Source organism: Pleurodeles waltl, chromosome 10, assembly GCF_031143425.1.
Source record: "Pleurodeles waltl isolate 20211129_DDA chromosome 10, aPleWal1.hap1.20221129, whole genome shotgun sequence".
In the NCBI taxonomy this organism is placed as follows: Eukaryota; Metazoa; Chordata; class Amphibia; order Caudata; family Salamandridae; genus Pleurodeles; species Pleurodeles waltl.
The window spans coordinates 804,342,428-804,357,046 of NC_090449.1; the positions used below are offsets into that span (position 1 = coordinate 804,342,428).

Consider the following 14,619-nt stretch of genomic DNA (forward strand, 5'->3'; position numbering starts at 1 on the left):
GTTGAGTGGAGAGGTGTTGAGTGGAGTGGCGTAGTATAGAGTATGCATGGATTAGCAGTGCACTGCCATTACAGACAACACATTTTCACTTGAAATGACCATAACATTTGCACAGAAACCTTTTTTTTAAATAAAACTATAAAGCACATAAACAATAATGTGAGGAAATTGCATTACTTAGTGTATTGATTTGTTTTGATAATACTTAAATATTTGTTTCCACCACACCTCAGAATTACAAACAAGTGTTTCATTTGTGTTTTCCTAATTCTGACATATGCTGAAATATCTGCAAAGGCCTTTTAATGACTGCAAAATGTTGTTGTGTGCTAGAAAAAAAAGTCTTTCCTTTTATACTTCCAGCAAGATTGGCACATAAATCCTCTCATTCTTAAGTCAGAGAAAGGAAAGTAAATCCCAAGCTCCCTAAGAAGAGAGAGTCTGACATTTGACCTGTGTATTTGAATGCATAGCAAATGTGACAAGATAAGTACAAAATGTTAAGGCCTATTACAGAAAGTGACCACTCGTGAAAAATACAGGGAACATGGTAAACAGGCAACACTCCACGGGAGGGGATATGTCAAGCTTGACAGCCTAAAATAAATAAAACCAGCCAACTGAAAGCAAACAACGGTCAGTTACACAGCACAAAGCCAATGGTAAGTAATGGGTAGATTGCATTCCCTTGGAAGTTTTCAGAATATCCCCAAGAAGTCTTTGGCAAACCTGATAGCTGCGCTGTTTGGTAGGCTTCAACAAAAAAAAAAAAAGGATCTGTGTTTCCCCATTTACCAGAATTAAGTAATAGACACTTTTTTGCATGTGTGTAGTGAAAAAGTATTTTAAATGACTGCGTTTGCAATCTGCTGACATTGCTAACTCTTCCCAGGACAACCAGTATTTACTAGCAATGGCTTTTGAGAAGTCTACCAATGTCCCTGTAGCTTTGGCCTCCTATTCTAGTCATGTAGTCACTCAGTAATCACTGCATATAGAAGCAATACGTTTCAGTCAAAGACCCTGCTCCTTAGCCGTTCACCCGTCCAAGAGCATCTTGTTTGCTGTTCTCAGTGCAGGCAACCGAGGGAAACAAAAGTTTTACCCCCACTTCGCATTTCTAATGCACATCAGCCTTGTAATAACTTTTATTGAGTTTCAGAAAGCAACAATACAATATTCAGGTACCTCATCGTAGCACCACAGAGGCCCCCTTTTGTGAGATTATTTATCACTGTTAACTCTCTGGAGTACCAAAGATATTTAGACTGTATCTTCAAGAGCTTCAACAGGTGAGTCTTATACAGTCTGTACAACTCTCACATATCTGAGGAGGTTACGTCCATTCAGTCCTTGCAAAAGAATTGCTATGGTGGGGACTGTTTCTGTAGAAATCCCTTTCACACTCCCTCTGGGACAATCTTAACTTCTACATCCCCAGAACATACCGGACCCAATGCTAGATTTATACTTCGAGGACCCCAGACTGTATCTCTGTATCTGGCATCCATGCTAGGATGATAATATCTGGTGACATAATAATAGCACTGGATACACTAAGGGCCTGATTATGAGTGTGGTAGTCTATAGACTGGCAACCTCACAGTGGCGGTCTGGACCGCCACCAATGCGGCGGTCCGACTGCCACATTACAACCGAACCGCCAGCTCCGCCAGGATCTCAGATCCCAGTGGTCTGGAGTATGGTGGCGGTCCTAATCCACCTGTGCAGCGCTGCCCTGGAGATTATGACCCCCTTCTCCACCAGCGGTTTCATGGCAGTAGCACTGCCATGAAAAGGCAGGTGGAGAACAGGTGCGGGGGGCCCGGGGGAGGTTCTTCACTGCCCATGCACTTGGTGTGGGCAGTGCAGGGGCTCCACTGGCAAGCGCCATCCCAATGTTTACTGTCTGCTTTGCAAACAGTGAACATTGCAAAGGTTCTGGTGCACCCTGCAAGCTACAGCAATGCCGCCGGTTTGATTACGAGCCAGAGACAATGCTGTAGCCGGTTTCCCACTAGGCCAGTGGACGGAAACTCAGGTTTCCGCCTGCCAACCTAGCAGGAAACCTTTAATAATTCCAGAGGTGAGGTCGACACGTAGGCAGCGTCCACCCTGTCGGGAGTTAGGCGGACAGGCTTTCCCATCTGCCAAACTCGAAATAGGGCCCTAAATGTTTTTCAGCACATTCTTCTTAAATTCTCCAAAGGAAGATCCATTGGATGAGCGAACAACTCAGTTTTAGCCTACAGCATACATACTGTGTCAATTCTTTCTGCTGTTAAGGTTAGGTCCTGTGTCTAAAAGACTTTCAAATATTTCTAGGTGAAAGGCATTCTTCTCTTTAGACCACCTGCATATCTTTACAGCATATCTGAACATTATTATTTGTTTTAAATAAAAAAATGTATTAACACTTAAAAACATACAACATACATTGCATTCAGGCTAGTCAACAAGCCCCTCCACACCACTTCCGAACTCAAACTTTCTCCAGGCAAGCAGCTTTAAATTGCAAATGATAAGGTCGGTATGGATATGGATCCTCAGTTAGTGGCATGGCTCTTTATTTCTCCCGGGATTCCAGACTCTTGAATTTGTGGAGGCAGTTTCAGGCTTTGTATGCCTGCTCCTCTGCCCTCACGTACCAGTCAAGGTTTGATTCCTACATTATGGGCATAGAAGTGCTGCCTCATCATTTGACTAAGTTCCACTGGGCAACCACCAGGGCTATGTTGCAGAAGAGAAGTGTGTATCGTTCCATTGTTTGCTCGGTCTCGCAACACCCCGTTTTGCATATGGTCACCATCATGTAGTCTGCTCTGTGTAATAATTTAATCTGTACAAGAAGGATGACTGCTCATATCTCCACCTCACGGGGTAGCAGCAGGCCTCGTCCCTAGCATCATCCTCCAATTTGCCTTGATCCCATTCTCAATTGTGACTGAGTGAGGATACGAGGAAGAGACTTTGAGCTAGAAATGTTGTATAGACTAGTAAAATGGTGTATTTGTGCAAAGGAGAGCACAGTACCCTGTACTCAAAGGATGATTCCTCCAGCAGGTCCTCCAGCAGGGTGGTGTGCTTCTTAAGGATGTGCTGCATCTGGATGTATCCCAGGTACTGTCTACTCATCAGATCATATCCAGGCCATAGCTCTGCAAAGGGGCTCAACAGTTATTTCCAAACATTCCCAAACACCGATCTACTCAGCATGTCCCATTTTTTGTACCCTTCAATCTCCTGGAGATCCTTTAGGGCTTCTGACTCCCACAGCAGTGTAATCATCGTTATCCTCCCTTGCTAGTGCGTGGCTCACCCCCCCTCCTCCAGGTATCCACCACTATTGCTGTTTGTGATGGGAGCCCTCTTGCCTTCCTTCCCCTGTACAGGTGACAAAGATAGCCCATCAGGTCTGGGGCCCTCTTAGCTTCCAGGAGAGATGGCTCACACTATTTTGAAACAATCCAATCATTTACCACCACCAGTTGTTCCGCCAAGTAGTACAGCCTCAGGTTCAGCAGTGCTATGCCCCCATCCCATGTTTTTCTTGTTTTTGTCACTAGGGCAATCTGTGTGTACCAGAACAGTGTTCGAGTGATGTCATCCACCTCTCAAAATATCTATCTGAAAGGGCATAGGGTGTATTTTGCTGGACAAAGGAGTTTGGGCAGGTATATCATTTTGTGCAGAGTCACTTTACGAAGCAGTGACAGCAGAGCCCCTCCAATTTCTATTTCCTGCGATTATGCCTCCAGGATTCTTCCCAAGTACTCCCTGAAGAACTGTTCCTGATTTGTCATGATATAAACACCTAAGTATGTGAAACCGGCTGACTCACAGTATACCGTAAGGTTTCCGAGATGAGTGAGGCACTCATCTGGCAGGGTATAGACCCCCAGTTTTCTCCAGTTGATTTGGAGCCCTGTGAATGCTCCAAAAGCCAGCATTATCTCTGTATACATGTAAGGGAATGGCCTGGGTCAGCCAGATATAGATGGATGTCATCCATATATAGGGGATTATGACCTCTCAATCTGGGTCCCCCGAAGTAGGGCATCACTGGCAATCCAGATCCCAAGTGGCTCAATGGCCACCACAAACAGCAGTGAGGGCAGTAGGCATCCCTGCTGCTTGCCTATTTCTATTGGTATTTCCTCTGATAGTGTGCCATTTACCCACACCCTGGTCATGAGGTCCTGATAGAGCAGTTTGACTGAACCTAGAAAATTCTGGCCAAAGCTCTTTTCATTTAGCACTGCCATTTGGTACGGCAATTCCATTGAATCAAAATAAATGCTTTTTCTGCATCTAACAATAAAGTTACTGCTGGTTCCCTAATTCTCTTTATGTGGGTCAAACACCTGAATAGGAGCCTGAGGTTGTGTTGCAGTGCTTTGTGTGGCATGAGGTCCATCTGGTTGGCTGTCACCAGAAATTATACTACTTGCAGCATGTCGTATGCGGCAACCTTCACCAACAACGTCAATCCTACATCGAGCATCAAGATACGCTGCTAAGATGCGCAGCCCTCCTGTGGGATCCCCATCTTGAATATGGGTATTATCATGGCCTGGTGAAGGTTTTCCGGTAGTTTCTTCTCCTGCCTGGCACTCCCCAAAAATTCCCCCAGGTGGGGTGTTATCTGAGTGCAGAGGCACTTAAAAAATGTAGGCTGATAGCAGTTAGGATCTAGTGCTTTTCCACTCAGGTCCTTCGCTATCTCCCAGTCTGATATCCCGTCCTCCATTATTTCTCGAGCCACTTCACCGGGGAAGGGGTGATGTTGGGTGTTCCCAGACACATTCTAGTAGCTCCTTCCTATGGCTTGAGGTGAGCAAGCAGCATACATCCCTCATATGTACCACCATCTCCCGGGCTATATTTGTCTGCATCTCCATCATCACACCTTCCCTTCCTCTCAGTCTGTGTACCCATTCCTGTCCCTCCTCTTGCCTCATCAGCCAGGCCAGAGTTTCCCCTGCCTTATTTCCATACATGTGGACCCACCCATGTTTCGCCCAATAGCGGACCCTACCTTCCTCCTGTGCCAGGGTTCTGTAATCCTCGTGGATCTTTTCGATCTTAATCACTAATTCCAGCATTGGTGAGGTTTTGTACTCTTCCTCTCCCTGTGCATTCGTTTTGTCTCCTAATCCCAACACTCCTGATCTGCCCTTATGTTTATCTCACGGTATGGGATATCAGTTGTCCTTGGATTACCAGCTTCTGCGCCTCCCAGAAGACCATCCCTGAGTCCACAACATGTCATTTTCTTCCAAATAGATTTTAGAGGCCTCCATTAGGTATTTTTAGGTGCCCCTATATGGATCTAGTCTCCATCCTGTCCTCTGACTCCCCTTTTGCAAATGGAATGTCATGATCAAGGGGCAGTGGTCTGAGATACCTGTGGGAAGGTACTGAGTATCACCATATAAGGGGAGACTAGGAGGTAGTCCAGCCTAGATAATCACCACATGCCATTCGCTGCATGTGAGTATTGTTGTCAGTCTCTGTGTTGGACACACCACAGGTCCGCCAGTCGCAGCAAACTTAAGAAGGTTGCTAGGCACGTATCAGTCTTTGGTATAGTCTAGGTCCCCCTTTGCTTTGCCCCTGTCTCCCTTTGCCATCAAGTTGAGGTTCCCCCCTAACATCGTAAGAGCGTCCTGCGTAGTCAACAGCCATTCACAGATATTTTTCAGCCTGGCTGTTTTTCAGGCCTGGCTGGAAGTACCAGGAGTCCATGGTCAAGGGCAACTCATTCCAAGTGTCCATGATACCAGCACAGCAGCCATCTAACATTGCACACATCTGTATGATATGAAAAGGAACATTTATCATATCAGGATACAATCCTCTCTGGATATTGAATCCTACATGTACTGCCATTGTATATTTTCCCCAACTGAAGAACCTGCATTTGTTGCCCACTAATTGTGTCTCTTGCATCAGACCCAAAACGATTCCACATTTTATACTATTACCTAGGCCATTGCTATTCTATAAGAGAATCCATAGGTTCCCTTTCCCGTGTTCTGGGGCCACAGTCACCCTATCACAGGAGGCATCCCTTTAAATAGTCAGTGTCATCCCAGTCCCATGCTCGTCCTGCATGCCACCATTGGTGTGGTAACTTATCTGCTTCCAAACTATGATAACAATGCCCCCCCCTTCCTCATGTGGTGACCTTAGAACTACCAAACCCCAATGCTCAAGACATCTGTTGCCCCTCGTCCCCTTGGTAACAGTTTTCCCAGTCTGTCCATGAGGAGCAGTGCGAGGTTGTGGTAGGGCGGGCAATGGTCTTGCAGGTGGTCTTTATGTTCCCCAGCTGAAAGTTCAGTTGTCATGGTGGTCACCATCAGCTGCCTCCCCTCATTGTGCTCATCTTCCATTGCTGAAATTTCTCCATCTTTTTTTTCCTTGCATAGATCCAGTGTGTCCCATCTGGTGCCCATAGACAGGGCTCGGCTGCTCTGGATTTCAGCTACCACCTGGGCTCTCTCACCAGTATTTTTGGGATGGTAGAGCCTTGTCTATTTTTGCACCCTCTCCTTGATCCCAACTCTTAGCCTCAATCCATCTCTGTGCATTAGACATGCTTTTAAATACATGGAAGCTGGTACTGTCCACTGCATGCAGGTTGACATGATAGCAGTGCATAGTTAAGGTCTCTTTAACTCAATATAGGTCTCTCTCTATATCCGGACCTTTGTGTGTGGTCAGGATACATGTTCATAATGCTTCCCTCTAGCTGCCAATGCCTGTGGGTCTGGGACAATTGTAGGGAGTGATTGTTGTATTGGAAGTTGATGAGCCTACACCACCATTAGGGGACCCTGGGGACAGAGGTCTACTTGGCATTTGGTGTGCCCACTCTACTGTAAATAGTTTTGAGTACCACCCTTCTAGCACCACTACAACTTGCCAGTCCTTTATATATAGCTAAGGCGATGGACCCCTCTGCCTATTTGGGGACTTACACTCTCTGGATGTTGTAGCGTGAGTGGCCACCCTGATTATCCAGCTTCCAGCCAGCGCCAAGCTGTCCATGTCCAGTTTCTTAAAGCGACTCTTGGTGTCCATCACCGTGGGTGTTAACTGCAGAAAAGTCTGCTCTGTGAACCCGACTTTCTCTAACAGTTTTCTATGGTCTGTCAACAGCAGTTCTGTCTTAGGTCACTGTCCCTCTCTTGTGATCCAAGGAAGTCTTTATATCCTTGATGGCTGCTAGCATCTCCGCAGTATGTGCCTCCAGACTTTAATTTTCAATATATAACTGGCATATATTCGTGTCCCCCCGCTGCTGTGGGGCGTCTTCGTGGTGGGCCTGTTTTGTGATTTATTTTGCATGGCTCATCTTTGTTGCACATATCTCTACACTCTTGGGGTGGTGTGAGCCTAAGTCGTCCTAGGCCTTTTCTCAGCCCCAGACAGCTACCCCTCCATGGGCCAACCCTCCTCTGTGCAGCACTTGGGCCTCATAGTCCGTCTGCAGATCACAAAATAGAGCTGTCCTGCAGCCCTGCACCTTGATCTGTGGTCTTTGGGGCCCTCATAGGGCTAGGATAACTGTTTCTGTGGGCTGGTAGTGCTGGAGCTTTCACTTTACACATCTGGCCCCATGCAGTTCAAGGACAAGCCTTCCCCTATTGCATTTTTGACAAAGGTTTTTGTTTCCGGCTTTGCCAGGCAGCTACAGCATGTTTTATAATGAGTGTACATATGCAATAACTGCAAAGGAATCTACCATCTTTTAGCTAAGTTAACATGCAATGTTCATACAATATGTGCCAATGTCCTACCAATAAGAGTGCAACATACGGTATTAGCTGCCTACAACATGTCTCAATGGTTACTTGGGGGCAAACCTTATGGAGTGTGAGAATCACTGCTACCCTTAGGCTAGCTGATCTGGCCAGTTTGGACAGGGATTGGTATTGGCTCACCTCATAATTCTAGATGTAATGGTTTAGCTGTCCTACTCTTTCTCATACAGGTGTTGTTTTGTGTGATATGTTGTAAATGCAATGGCAGTCAGGTAGGTTCATGTGTACATCATGGATACATGTGTTTTCAGTGAGGTATGTGTTGTCTGGACTTCGGTACAGAAAATCACTTGTCAGGAATGGTGTGAGTAATGATGGTTTACTCATGTTGTCATGTCGTATAAATGTATATGCATGCCAGGTGGAATGGTATGTACCCTATAATGATTTTGTTGGCTGGTGTGTGTTGTTCCTACACTGCTCTCTGTCATTGTCAGTGAATGTTTCATGTGTGCTATGTAGGCCACTGTAGCTGTACATGAACATATGATGTGATGTGGTGTATCTGTGTATAGTACCTGAAGATATTTTTATGGGATTTGGTATATAAAGTGACATGGCTGTTCTCCTGACAGATTCTAAACATCCGATGGCACCTGTGTGGGACTGACACTTGTGTCTGCAGCGGAGATTATATCCATTATGGCATATATGTACAGAGGGTTCAACTAGGCATGTGTTGGAATAGCAGGTGCTGTGTGGTCTGTGAATAGAGTTGTCTTTACTTGCATGGGACATTACTTATGGACATGGACTGGTCAGGAGTTGAATCAGTACATGCATGATATGTTGTGATCAGTCATCTGCTTTTCCTAAAGGTGATAAGAGTATGGTGAGTCATGACCAGGATAAGGGCAGATTTTGAGCTTAAACCAGGGCATGATGGGCATGATGAACATGCTGACATAGCTTTACTGATGATTTGATGGAATGCTTCAGTTGTGCTACCTTACGTGGATTATGATGTCAGTGAGAGAGATGACATAAAGGGGTGTATAGCAATAACATACTGTGACATGATGTAGAATATGTGGTTTCTATGTGGGATTGCCTAGGCAGGAGAAGTATACCTACAGTTGTGTATGTTGTAATGTGTGTATGTGAAGAAAGTGATGACCGTCTCTCTCCCTCTCTATCTCTCCCTCCCTCACTCTCTATTTGTGTGCATCAGCAGGCGAAGGAGAGTGGGGATGCTGTTGGCCACGGGACCCGAAGTGATGATATCACCGAAACCGAGGTACACAGTGACCTGGAGAATGAGGGGAGTACCATGGGGGAGATAGGATCATCATTGTCCTCGGAATTCTCCTCCAGTGGACATCCTTGGCCATGGCAGACCCATCTGAGACCACCCCAGCACCATCTTTATCTGCCACCCCCTTACTACCACCACCCTCTCTCTAGCTCCCCACCCAGCTGTCCGTGCCCACTCACCAACGAGGGTGGGCGTCTCCTTCGCTGCAGGCACCTCTGCAACTGCCAGCTCTGCTGCACTCAGTTAGGAGGCTATTGACCTCCTGAGGTCAATCTCTGTGGGTCAGTCGACCAACATGAATGGCATCCAGGGACTGGTAACTCAAGTCCAGCAGAACAATGCGTTCCTGGAGGGAATTCATGGTGCACTGGCTGGCCTACAGAGATCCTTTCATGCTCTGGCCTTCACACTGATGGCAGCCAGTCACCCTTTGTCTTCCGTCCCCCCTCCACCTTCCTCTGCCCAATCTCAAATCCCTCTACAGACAAGCATGCATCCACCTCAACATCCAAGGGTACCGCTGACAAACACAAGCACCACAAGAACCACCCCCGGCATGCACGCAAACAACACTTGTCTCAAGACACACAAACAGTCACTACCTGCACTGACTCCCCCACCACCCCAGGCATCACAGACAACACCGAAGGTGGTAACCTGGTGCAAAATTTAAAAATGCAGTAAAACTGCATTTTTAAATTTGAAATGTAAAGCACACATGCCCTTTTGGCATGTGTGCACATGTTTAAAAAAAAAAAAAATGGGGTGCAGGAGAGGGGGCCTTAGGCCCCCAGCACCCTGGCCCTTTGCTTTTCACAAATTGCGATTTCTGTTTCAGAAATCGCAATTTGCGAAATGCAAAAAAATCGCACCTATGGGCCAACAGGGCCATAGCTGCAAATGGGGCCAGTATCGCAATTTGCGATTCGGTAATTGCATTTGTGATTTTTAAGATATCACAATTACCGAATCGCAAATGTGATACATGGCCCTTTGCGAGTCGGTAATTGCGATTTCTTAAAAATCGCAAATACCGAACCGCAATGGGCCAGATTCATACATCTGGCCCAAAGTTCCAAAGCTTAGCTGCAGCAATAGAAACAAAGTGACCACCAATGCAGTGACATGAAAATCTGGTCATGCCAAATCTTTTAAAACTGTATGGACAGTAGGGAGGGAATTTGAGCTAGACTTACAGAAGGCCAAACCTCTGGTAAACCCAGAGAACCATGAAAGAGATTTGATAATGATACAGACTGGTATTGGAATCCAATCCAAGTTCTTAAGAGGAACCAGAGGTTGAGCGGGCTGGGCGAATCACAGCCAGACAAGCCATAGCATTCTGTATATGCCGAAGACTTATCAAGTCATACGCAGGACAAGCTAAAAATAGATAATTACAATCGGCAGGTGACTGAGAATGGTTGTCTGGACCCATAGGTACAGTGCCTGGAAGGGGAGAAAAGGTAAGATTTTTGCATAATTTGAAGAAGAAAAAGGCAAGATAAAGAAAGTTTATTGATGTTGGGGTGAATAAAGACAAATCATGACCAATAGTGAAACTTATATTCTGGATATGCGGTACAGACTCAGAGGAGAAAGTATGCATGGTTTTTGGAACAGAAAATGTGCAAGAACTCATGCTAATTTTATAAAGAAGCACATGCGTAGTACTTAACATTTTTTCCAATGCCTTAGCAGAAATCTATAATGATCATATCGTCAAATATGGGAAATATGTTGAAACACACCTGATCCTCCGGTCTCTTATGGTCTCCTCGTTTCAAAGATCCAGCTACAACCAGGACCGATTTCACGGCTCGCAGTCCCCAATCATAATGATCCTTGAGACAAAAGAAAGACCAAGCCATATACTTTAAACACCCTAAAAAGACCATAAAGCATTAAGAATTGAATAACACGATACCAACATAAACATCCTCCGAACAATTGATATAGATGACACATGAATGCAAAAAGGTAGACAGAACAGCATACCCCACAGGCATCCAAGCACACACCTACCAGCAGTTTAAAAGGCAAACAGAGCACCTGACATACATACATATTGCATAAAGTACTAGACACATTACACAACACATATTTTGATGTGTAGGTTGTTTGTCTGATGCTGCTCTACGACTCTCTAAAATGCTACCTGTAACAGCAGAGCGGAAAGAAGGAGAGACTAGAGAGGGAATGAAGGAGTCTTGTGAACTGAATAGTCTTTCTCCAAAGAGATTCAGTCAGTAGTTGGCCTTTGTGGTCTGGTGGGAAAGGAGACAGTAGGAGAAAAAAGTTAGCAACATGAGAGTAAAAGTGGGGGCTCTTGATGATAGGAGATATGAATCAACTATGGGAAAAAAAAGAATGAGGAACTGGGGGCGTGAAGGGAGTTAAGAAAGGAAGATTAATATGAGGATGATGGGGAATGCTGGTCAGAGCCATTTGCAACTGTCAGCAAACAATTACACACAGGTTAGCACACTCATACATACAGGCATCCACACATCATCAATGTAGTCAGACAGTAAACACGCAGGCTCACATAGAGGGACATAGACAGACAGGTGGATGAATAGACAGAAAGAGCAATGAGTTAATGTCTGTATTTTCACTTAAACTTTAGACTCTTTGCTGACTAAATCAAACTGTAGGTAGAGGAAATGTTGTTGTCAATTAATCTTTGAGCCCTTCTAGAAATTTTACGACTATTAGATGACCAAGTACTTTGGTCTCTAAATCTATTTAACCATTGTTATATTTACAGACATTTTCTGACAGTAATAACGCAGTCCATTCCATTACTGACCTCTGTAATATAATAACCCATTTCTTATGCCTCGATATAATGTATATTATTTTATTTAACACTAATTTATGTTGTCATTTTGCCAGGTCAATGCTTTTACATCAAGCATTGTGTATCCAGTTCTAAACTTTTCTTCACAAATCATTTTTATAAAATGTATTGGTTTCTTTAAGCAAACAGAATGCAAGGCCTGGCTCTCCCATAAGTATCATTGGGTTATCTTATTATATTTAATATTGGATAACTTTCATTTGGGAGTAGGTAAAAAAGTTTGAGTTTGGTGTCTAAATAATTGTTATTTAAAACTCACTGGTGGCAAACTTAGATTTTAAGTAACAGTTCTGAAAATAACACTTTCAGGCCACTTTTAAAAAGTTGACATGTTTTGTCCCAACTATGTTATGCCTGCAGCCTGCTCCTAGGTCACACTGCTAGGTGTAGCTGGCAGTTGATCCTTGTGTATTGCTCCCAGATAATGAGACAAAGGGGTAATAGGTGTTGGCAGGATGAGTCACCTCTGACTTGATGAGGGGAAGGAGATGTCAATTACCACACTTCTGCATCACAAAGGCTGTGCCTGAACACACTCACAAAGGGTTAGCACAAGTCCTTTGTGTCCCCAGACAAGGTGTGGCCTGGGAAGGGAGGGAGGACGTACCAGACACATCAGGGACTGAAAGCCTTTAGAAACTCTTACTACTTCAAAGTTGACATCAGGTATAAATATTATACTGTCAGAGCAAACTCTTCGGTGGCCACCTGGACACGTCAATACTACAGAAGGTGGACTGCTGTGCTTCTCTGCTGCTAGAAGGACTGTGGACTCTGCTGTCCTGCTTGCTGAGGAGGAAGATTGGACCTGTACCCTTCAACCCAGGCTAAAGTGACTCCAATAGTCAGCTGACTGACCTGTACCAAGCTACAGGGACATAACAAGCTCAAAAGGCTTCCCTGCATCTGCCCAGGTGACCTGCTGCATGGTCCTTCAACTGGAGCTGCCCGAGCCCTGATGGCCTCTGCTGGAGTGAGTACTGGATCCCCAAGCTGTGCTCCTCAGGTCTAAGACCTTGATGTGGCATCAATTGAGCATGAAGTTTTAGGCTCTTTTCTGATAGTGAACGGGCTCATTTGCGCCAAGATCTTTCCGCCTGCACCAACACTAAGCTCCAGTGAAACAGACACTGCACTACAGCGACTGCCAGAGGTGAACGGCAATGCAAAATCTGCTACTCGCAGTACAGCACTGACAGCCCGCAGTAACCGCCAAAGCGAATCTCCAGCAATGACCATCCACAATGCAGTGATGCCCAGACTGTTGTTTGCACTGGTCCTTGTATCCGTCCAATGCTCCATTGTAGTCAGCTTGACAGCCAGATAACCATGAGTGGCACTTTGTGATTCTATGCGCTATATTTACCTGAAACAGTTAAAGTTGCATATCTGCGGTTCTACTGACTAGATTTTGTTTTTTGGGGGGTCAATTTATTAATCTTTACTCCTTTTTTCTAAATTGGTGTGGGATTTTTCCTATGTTAGGTTTTCACTTTATTACTTTTTCACATGCTGTATAAATACTTTACACATTGCCTCTAAGTTAATCTTGGCTGCTTTGTGCCACGCTACCAGAGGATTAAGCACATGGGAATTTGGGGTTTGCTTGTGACTCGCTCAAACAGGATTTGTGGTTGCTGCTTCAGTAGGGTTTTAACCCTCTCAAATCGGTTTCCTACAGACAGATGTTGCATTACAAAACACAGCATGAAAAACACAATTGCCTCAAAGAGTTGCTTTCTTTCTGTAGTTTATGCTGTGCTTGCACTATAATGTTGTCACAAATGGCGGTGAAGTTATACCCCGTGGCATTATTTGGGGAATTTCCTAACAAATGCAATAAAAAATTCCCCAAATTATGCTAATTTCGCTGTTGTAATTTAAATTCCGCTTGGCCTAATCGTGACCTCCCAATAAGCAAATCATGCTAGATAAACATTTAATATTTGCACACTGAAAAGCATCTTGGCATTCACAGCAAGAGGGAAAAAGATGAAAAAAAATATACAAATTCTTCCCAATGTTTTTATTGCCCTAAACATACATTTGGTGCTACACAGGGACTTTTCATGTTACTACTTCCACACTAATTAAAAATGTTGGTCATTTAGTAAAAAGATGATAATGAATTGCATTTGTTACACAGTTTTTTTTCATTCTTTGAACACGGATAGCCATCTGCATCTTTGGATTTTTCTAGCTGACAATTGTTTCTATTAATCTTTCATTCTATACTGAGGAAAGTTTTAAAACAGACCAAGCTTAAAAGGAAGAAGATATGTCATTCAAAAAGCATAGGGTCACAGATTTCATGATAAATGCCTGCCTCAAACCACACTCAGTTCAAACAGTACTTTTCTACCAGAGATAGTGGGCCAATAATAAAACAAGCATTTGTAATGAAATGAGTCTCGTATTTGCTCCATTTAGAGCTATTGCCGTTGTAAATTCCTAACTGGACTTTTCTTGCCATATAAATTGAAAATGGAAAGTAAAACATTAGTTGACATGAGTGAGCCGATTCAAAGCACCATGGCCGCCATGAGCATGAAGGAGACACACAAAAGGAAAAAGAAGGTCACTCACAGTCAAACATATCGGCAATCGTGCAATAATCCATGAAACAGGGTCGGCCTACAAGGCGGTAACAAAACCTCCCAAAGGAGGAA

The 14,619-nt window shown here is 44.5% G+C and overlaps 1 protein-coding gene across 1 annotated transcript in view; it reads right to left on the reverse strand.

The window, feature by feature from the left end:
- DNAH11 (dynein axonemal heavy chain 11) overlaps window positions 1–14,619 on the reverse strand; it is a 2,866,633-nt gene that overhangs the window by 1,620,140 nt on the left and 1,231,874 nt on the right. Inside the window, exon 37 of the mRNA XM_069211469.1 lies at window positions 10,839–10,931. Within this exon, the coding sequence (XP_069067570.1) occupies window positions 10,839–10,931 (93 nt within the window). The remainder of the gene's footprint in view (window positions 1–10,838; window positions 10,932–14,619) is intronic.